The sequence below is a fragment of the Haemaphysalis longicornis genome, unplaced genomic scaffold, assembly GCF_048455015.1.
Source record: "Haemaphysalis longicornis isolate Haplotype H1 unplaced genomic scaffold, Haemaphysalis longicornis Haplotype H1 scaffold_3, whole genome shotgun sequence".
NCBI classification, from domain to species: Eukaryota; Metazoa; Arthropoda; class Arachnida; order Ixodida; family Ixodidae; genus Haemaphysalis; species Haemaphysalis longicornis.
The window spans coordinates 22,377,273-22,386,153 of NW_027526335.1; the positions used below are offsets into that span (position 1 = coordinate 22,377,273).

Here is an 8,881-nt window from a genome sequence, read left to right on the forward strand (position 1 = left end):
AGTTTTCCAGGCATTCCACTGACACAAGCAAAATACGATAGACATGCGTGCTCAGCACCTGATGCAAAGTAAGGTTGCCCAGGGCGTCCTTAATATTTTGTAGTCATCGACCACTGCATGCCTCCACAGCCGGCGGGTTTCTTTGGCGGCTAAGCTGTCACAATCCTATTTTGAGCAAAGTCGCGTTGGGTGACCACTCCCTCTTACGTAAAAGCAACTCTGGAGGAATGCGCGGCAACATAACGCCACCTGGTGCCCTGTGCAACGCGCGCAGTTCCAGAGGCTGCTGGGCTACTGCCCGCAGCGGGACGGCCTGCTGGACATGCTGACGGGCATCGAGATGCTGATGCTCTTCACGCGCCTCAAGGGCATCCAGGTGATGCCCGGCTACATCGACATGCTGCTCGAGATGTTCCGGCTCGAGGACTACGCCGATCAGCTGGTGGGCACGTACAGGTCAGCAGAGCTCCGCTTGCCAATATAGACAAAAAACGAGTCGTCGCCACAGCTTTTTGAAGCCTGATTGCCTTCGAGGTCACCCATGAAAGCTCGTTGCTCTGTAGGTTGAGCCACCTGGTGTCGTCAAAAGTTGGCAGCTATAGATTTAATTGTGGCTGCGAATGTGCGGTCACCCGCTGTGACTCGCCCATACTCAGCTCGCTTAGGAGCTTAGCTTCGAGTATACACACGCGCCTCCTTCTTTTTCACGACTTCCTTCTTTTATCTCTGCTTTCGCCTTCACGTAATTTCCGCCTCTATCCACCTCATCTCTATCGGTCTGCTCCACCTTTTCTTTATCGGCATGCCCGAGCCTCCCGGCCAGTCAGAAGCGCGCAAGAGTTTCCGGTACCGTAAACCACGTACTGTGGGGCGCTCTCGATTATGCCCTGCATGTGCGCGTTCGCGATGCCCCAGCTTTCTTTTCCCCGAAACGTTTGCAGCGCGGGCAACCGGCGCAAGCTGTCACTGTGCATCGCCGTGATGGGTATGCCGCGGCTTCTGCTCCTGGACGAGCCGTATGCCGGCGTGGGCACCACGGCACGCAAACGCATCGTCAGCTACATCAGCTCCCTGCAGCGGGTCGCCAAGCTCAGCATCGTGCTCACCTCGCACAGGTGACTTTAAGCACTTATCGGCCACTTTTATAAGCGCTCTACTGATCTTGGTGCCAATTGATCACACTCAAAGTGCACATCCAAGTGGTGAGGCGTATAATTGTGAGGTCCAATTGAATCGTGCTTTAAACGGGGTGTACGGGGTGTACGGGGTGAGTGCGTGTACTTTGAGTAGATGAGTGATCAAGGCATGATTACAGTTATTAAAGCTTTATTCGATAGCACGCACACCGGGACGTTCGTTTACCAACGCCTCGCCACCTAGAAGAAGGTAACTTTATTTCCACAAGGATCCTGTAGGCCGGAGCTCTCGGGATAGCCAACAGCCCCCTAGAGAACGCCTCGCACTTTAAGGAGCCTGGAGAGTTTTCGTTTGAGAACATGGAACCCTAGCATGTGCGTCCGAAGGGTGGGTCGGGGGAAGGGGGAGGAGGGGGAGGCAACTCCCCTTCATTAAAAATTCGGACTTACCGTGCTGCTAAAAATTTGCCCCCTCCGAGGCCCTATATATGGACGTGCCCCCCCCCCCCCCTGCAAAAAGTTCTGCGGACGCCCATCAACCCTAGCAGGGATTTATACACCCCCCCCTAACACCCCCCCCCCCCCCCCCAGAAGAACTTCGACACCCCCCTAAAAAGATTCGGCAACCACAAGCACCCTGCCTAGGGATTTATACAGCACCCCCCAAACATCCCACCGACACCCCCCCAAAATCGAAATTCTGCATGAACCCCTGAACCCTAGCCATGTGAACTTGGTTTTAAAAATCCGCTGGGTAAAAAGCTAATCACAATGCGTGATGACATTGTGATGTTGGATGCAAGCACCACGTGATACTACCGTAGGATGGTCCCGGCAAGAAAAGTTTCCAAAAAAAGTCCCAAGAAAAGTGATGTGCGCTCTACGGGTGCTGCTAGTTGTTTAGATTATCGGGTCCATTTATCGAACTGATCTCAGTGGTGCCTACAGATAATATTAAACGGTCTTTCTCAGCCTCTTGTAAAACGGTAATTAGCGCAATACATATCGGACGAGCCCCCCATGCATGAATGCGCATATTCTGTTTTAAATCCTGTTTCTGCAGATGTGTAACCCTTCAGTATCGGCAAGATAAACTGAATCCAAAGCTCCTTGCATGCCCCCTCCGAATGGAAGCGTTCGCCGGCAAGATACGGCGTAATAATTGGCTGCATAACATCAAACACTTCAACTTTCGACCACTAAAGGATGATGTAGCACCGCCCCCGCCTCGAATTGTTTTATTTGTTTGCTATCTGTGTTTAATGCGTAGTTCTGCCTTTGTTCTGCGCTGTTACAGGCTTTCAGGGGAGTGCACCTTTGTTTACAACTCCCTTACAACTGATAATCAAGCCCTCGGTAGTGCAGTGTAGACCATTTATAACGTAACCGTTTATAGTGCAGGACCGGATTTAACGCGGGTTTTTGTGACTACCGGTTTGCCTCCCATAGAACTCAATGCATAAGCATACCGCTTAAAATGCGGTTGGCCGAAGCACAGTACCATTTATAGTGCGGCTTTCTGGCGGGTCTGCTGATCGACTGGCGCAGCTGGGGCATCGTTATAGGGTGGCAAAAGAAAAAAGAAAGGATGAAATTGGCCATTTGACGCAGCGCGCTCACCTTGCTTTCCTCTAACTTCAACACACGAGAAAAAAAATAACACCCTTCAGTTAGTGCGTACGTGATAACCACAACTGTCCTTGCTTGACGCACCTCGAAGATAGCGATCCAATAAAATCTGGTAGCAACGGGGAAGGGTCCCCGTCCGCGCGCGACAAGTTGTTTCTCGTGGATAACGTGACCCGTTTTTGCACACGATTCGTGCACGTCGGCGTTGCGCGTGCTTTTTTTCTTTTTTTTTTTCAAGCTCGTGCTCGCGGTGGCTTCTTCGCGTGGCAGTGGGAGGAGCCTGACCACTTTTACCAATGGGGAGACGAGCACCTAACGGCAGGAGATTCGAAGCGCTCCGCGCCGGAGATGTTTAGGCTTACCAACGCGGTATTTTTTAATGGGCGCTTTCGCGAGCAACGTGGATGGCAGTTTATATTCCACTTTTCGCCCAGATTATCAGCTTTTTGCTTGCGTAAGCAACCTCGCTTGCGCCTCGTGCGGCATTTCAGCGAGCAGTTAGAAGCGGTCGCTGGAGCTGCCTGCACCACTTCACGGCCAGGTTGTTACATAACCTTGCGCTTACCGCGCCTCACACACCACGCCATGGTTGCATCCGTGCCTGCGCCGCCGTACCTGCGGCGTGCACGGCCCGTTTCCGGAACCCCGAAGAAATCACTCCATGCGGTTCACGCTTCAAAACGTTCTGCACATAAGCCACCGCTCTTTCCCTTTCCGAACAAGCGAGCTGCGCGAAAAAGACTTCCACCGCCAGTACATTGCGCTGATAAGCAGCCGCCTTCGGCATCGTGAACACAAGGTGGGGATAAAAAAAAATCCTGCGGGCGTTCTTATCACGTCCCGCGGTATCTGTTCATAGATGCTAAAAATGCAGCCATGGTTCTTCAAAACACAACGGAAGTTGCTTGCAATAGACCCTGCAGCACCGGCTGATGTAAAAAAAAAAAACGAAATAAAGACCATGCTTTTGTTTCTGCGCGTTTCAGAGATGATAAATATAGAATGACTTGAAAGGTAGGTTGCGAAAATTCGCGCATGTTTTGGTTATAGTGCGGTACCGCTTATAGTGCGGAGTTCAGCGGTTCCCGCGACATACGTTATAAGCGGTCTACACAGTACTGCGAAGCTCTCCTGTGCAGTTAGAACTGAAGGTGAAAACTTGGCGTACCCTAAGTATTGCGTTTGAGGTATCATTCACTCGGGTTCCCCGTAGGTGCGAAATCACGGGATGCCAAGCGCTACGGCAACAGTTGCTTTTGACGATTACGCAAGAGTGCTCAAACGCAAGAGTGTTCAAGTTGAATACACGGGAAGCGCACGGAATTCGTTACAGCAAGTTCCCGAGGCAGAAAACTGGTTCGCACAAAGCAATATTTTGAATAAATCGATTTCGTTATAACGGATTTCGTTATAACGAGAATTAAATGTATTTATCATAAGGACAGCGCGGCGGTTGCCCGCAAAAAACGGTGGGGGAGTACGCCACGCAAGCGTATGAGCGATCATTGGCGTCAGGTAATGAACGCCTGCATGTCGTGGCGTCGCTCTGCAGCCTCTCTGACGTGGAGTTCCTGTGCAACCGGATCGCGATCCTGGGCGGTGGCCGGTTGCAGTGCCTCGGCTCGCTGGTGCACCTGAAGGAGAAGTTCGGCAAGGGCTACACCATCACGGTCAAGACGTACCCGGACAAGAAGCAGGACCTCACCTACCAGAAGGAGGTGTCGGCGGCCGTCATGAACTACTTCAAGGAAGCTGAGCTGGTGCACACATACGAGGTGCGTACTCAACTCGCTTCACAGTGTGGTGAAGCGGTGCTGCTAGTTTAGGTAGCAGCTGCGAAACTGCCCGCATCTCACCAGCGATTGCCAAAATGATTCGCTTATACAACACGCTTAATTGTTTTCAAGCGCGAAGTAGATACGCACTGCCTCGACATTTCCAGATTTCACGAGCTCACAAAGCTGTAGCTGTGCGCGAAAGTTCTCAAAAAGTTCACATCTGGGTTCACATTGGACGTGGCTTGGATTAGCATTGTGGTTGCTGCAATCCAGTAGCAGGAGGCTATGACAGGGCACCGAAAGCCTGTAGGTGTGCCCTGACCTCTCATTGCTGAGCAGCACCAACAATGCAGCGCCAGATAGGTTTTTCTCTTCAAAATCGGCACGCTTAACATCCATTTCGTAATGTAGACGTTTTGCGAAGTATTCAGTTTGTTTCAGATTATTAGTCATTCCAAAAAAAGTAGTACAGAAATAGCATCATACAAACGAGGGTCCCAAAGTTAAAAACTATAACGGGACCCTCGATGAACAACGAACAATAAATTAGATCAAGTAGACAAGCAACATGTAATACGAGTGAATGGCAATCAATTATACAATATATTACGGTGAGTAATCATTATAAGCTAACTGACACACTGACAAAGCGTATGCACACTTTCTGGTTAATACAGCTTATTGGTATTCTCCACCTTGTTCAAAGCTTGTCACAGCTTGTGCCCTCAACTATTTCATTTCGGCCAAGTGGTGGCATGCCATCAGTTTCGTGGACAGTGAATTGCTACGCATAATTATAAACCTTTTCGGAACACCCTACACACTAAACTTTTTTACACACATTTTTGGCCGAAAAGGGTGGAAAAATCTTGTCCCATGGCACACAACTTTGAAAGACACATGCTGACTGCAGGGCGAAGGCCTCTCCCACCGACTTCCAACAGCTCCTGTCCTGCGCCGCTCGAGTCCACAGTTGTTTAAAGTTCCTTACTTCATGCCTCCATCTTGTTATTGGCCTTTCAGTTCTTCTCGACCCACCTCTTGGAATCCACTCGGTTACCCTAATTTTTTCAGTGGTTGTTGGTTCGTTTCACATGGACAGCCCAAGTCCATTTCTTTTTCTTTACTTGAACTATGATACCTAGTACTCGAGTCTGTTCCATGATCCACGAAGCTAGTTTCTTGTCCCTAAGTGTCACTCTTGACATTATTCGTTCCATGGCCCTGTTAAGCCCACCTGAATGATTGTCATTTCCAAAAAAACGAAGGAAGCTCACATTTATAGCAACAATGCTAGAGTAAAAGTCGTTGCGGCAGCGAAGAAGCAAATCGCCTGTTAACCTTCCCATGGGACTTACTACACGAATCATCGTACACGAATAAAGTTTTACGATAACATAGATGTGCTCACAACGGTCTTGTCTGCTTATTCTAGAAATATGCGACTCCGGTACAAAAAAAAAAAAAGAAAAGCAAGTCACTTGCGAAACATAGCGTCATCTAGCGAAAACTAGATACACCAATACGTATTTCTTGCTTATTTCATAAAGAAGTTATGTATTTCTAAACGAAGCTGACTAGGCTACTAGGAACATTTGTATGAATTTGTAGACCCTTTTGCATTGAAACACGATGCGCCCGTGGGTCATAAATTGTAAACCCCATAGGAATGTTATCAGGTGAGGGGTTTCCCCAGACATTGAATCAAGGGGGGGTGTCTCAATGGCTCTGGGGGGGGGGGGGGGGGTTTCATAAACTAGAAAAGCGGTTTTTTTTTATCCCACTAGTTAAATAATAGACGGCTGTTAACCAAACGCTCATCCCCGTGACGTACGTTTTTCATTTTCTATATATATATATATATATATATATATATATATATATATATATATATATATATATAGCCGAATTGGTAAGGCATTCGAGATCTAATCGAAAGGCGTGGGTTCGGTCCCCACTCTGGGCGCGTGTTTTTCTTTCTTTCTTTCTTCCTTATATTTAAAAAAAAAATCTTAACTTCATTATCGTAGTAAAAAATAGAGCCCTAACCACACCCCTATGCCTCCCTTGGCGTTGTAGACTGCCGACCTATGTTTCTGTATTTCCTCAACGAGCCCCTCATTTCCTTACTATATTATTCTGCGAAAGCCTAGCGAGGGTCTCGGTTATGGCAGCCTTGATGCCTAGGTAGCATAAGAGGGCTTCCCGCCAGTTACCCACTATGACAGGCTGTAGACGTTTGAGTCACGCCCCGGGGGTTGAAAAGAAGGTCCCCTTCTCCCCGTGTAGTCAGAGTGGCGCTGGCTACCACCCTCAAGCGTCAGATACACTTTTAGTAAATATAAATAGCCCAGAAAGTGAAGGAGAACACAGTCGCCCAGATAGCCGAATTGGTAAGGCATTCGAGATCTTATCGAAAGGCGTGGGTTCGGTCCCCACTCTGGGCGCGTGTTTTTCTTTCTTTCTTCCTTATATTTAAAAAAAAAAATCTTAACTTCATTACCGTAGTAAAAATAGAGCCTAACCACACCCCTATGCCTCCCTTGGCGTTGTAGAGTGCCGACCTATGTTTCTGTATTTCCTCAACGAGCCCCTCATTTCCTTACTATATTATTCTGCGAAAGCCTAGCGAGGGTCTCGGTTCTGGCAGCCTTGATGCCTAGGTAGCATAAGAGGGCTTCCCGCCAGTTACCCACTATGACAGGCTGTAGACGTTTGAGTCACGCCCCGGGGGTTGAAAAGAAGGTCCCTTCTCCCCGTGTAGTCAGAGTGGCGCTGGCTACCACCCTCAAGCGTCAGATAGGTACACTTCTAGTAAATATAAATAGCCCAGAAAGTGAAAGAGAACACAGCCGCCCAGATAGCCGAATTGGTAAGGCATTCGAGATCTAATCGAAAGGCGTGGGTTCGGTCCCCACTCTGGGCGCGTGTTTTTCTTTCTTTCTTTCTTCCTTATATTTAAAAAAAAAATCTTAACTTCATTACCGTAGTAAAAAATAGAGCCTAACCACACCCCTATGCCTCCCTTGGCGTTGTAGACTGCCGACCTATGTTTCTATATATATATATATATATATATATATATATATATATATATATATAAATATATAGCAGAATAAATAAGCGAAAATATAAGTCGAGAAAAAATCCGCCGTTTTCCGGGAGCGGGACTTATTTATCAATGAATCAAAGAAACGTGACAAGCACACGTCATTCGGCCCCTATTATATATTTCGAAAAAAGCCGAATAGCACTGGCAATGACGACTGCAACCTTGATATATATATATATATATATTATCTTCCCTCGACCGTGGGACTGTCCTGCATACTCGCGTTTCCGCTGCCTCCATTGGACCATTTTTCCCTGGGCACCCGACGTCACTCCCAAAATCACTTCAAGCGAGTGGGGAATTGCTGCGTCCCCCGCGTGGTATTCACTTCGGCGTATTAAAAGTGGCAGTAAGGCACACCCCCGAAAATATCTGGGTTTCGGAGAACTCGTGCACAAAATGTACTCGTCCTGCAGTTGCTCCCGCACCCACCCGTAACCCGTACCATTCATATGAATGTCACGGTAGCAGGCGAAAGTTTCCGTGACTAATCTGCGGCCGTTAAAGCTCCCCTTTTCCCTTTTTTTTTTTTTTTTTTTTTTTTCATTTTCGCTACTCCCTGGCTGGTAGCAATGTGCTCGCAGCGTGGTCAGCCTCAAACCACTTTACCCTTTCCTTTGAAAGCCTTTTTTGTGTGCACATACGAACTTTCCACGAGCTATCAAAAAAAAAAAGGAAATAAATAGGTGAAACGCTAACAGCAAGCTCGGGGGGCGCACTTTTGTTATTTTGCCCGAGGCTACTGCCAAGAATAGCCGACGGGCAAGCCCGCGCATGCGCAGATCGATGCTGAAAAAGGTCCATACAAGGACTGACAAGAGTGAAATTTGGGGATTCAAGGGGGGGTGTCCCAGAAAAAACTAGGGGGGGTCTACACACCCCCTAGGAGGGGTGTAGGGAAATCGCTGGGTGAGCCCCCTTTAAACTGTCGTGATGGTCATGAAGGTTGCGTACAGCTTCGCTACTTTCAAGTCTTAAAGTATGTACCAACTTGTAGCAATAAGTGCATGCATTTGCGCGCGCTCAGAAACGCCGCCGCTTTTTGAAGGCCACACTACTGAAAAACTCGCGCGTGCAAATGTGGCGGCGGAGGAAACCAATCCTCGCTCTATCTGACGGGAGAGCACGGGAGGATTGCCGCGTTTTTCAGTCGCTCTTCCTGCTCACTTGCAGTGACCACAACTGTATCGTAGTGAATTGCTCCTTGGCGAGTGCCAGGGTCGCTT

The 8,881-nt window shown here is 48.4% G+C and overlaps 1 protein-coding gene across 1 annotated transcript in view; it reads left to right on the forward strand.

Moving 5' to 3' along the window:
• Positions 1-8,881, forward strand: part of LOC144174126 (ATP-binding cassette sub-family A member 2-like) — a 33,928-nt gene that overhangs the window by 23,365 nt on the left and 1,682 nt on the right. Inside the window, exons 10-12 of the mRNA XM_077702597.1 lie at positions 281-456; positions 942-1,115; positions 4,318-4,540. Of these exons, the coding sequence (XP_077558723.1) occupies positions 281-456; positions 942-1,115; positions 4,318-4,540 (573 nt within the window). The remainder of the gene's footprint in view (positions 1-280; positions 457-941; positions 1,116-4,317; positions 4,541-8,881) is intronic.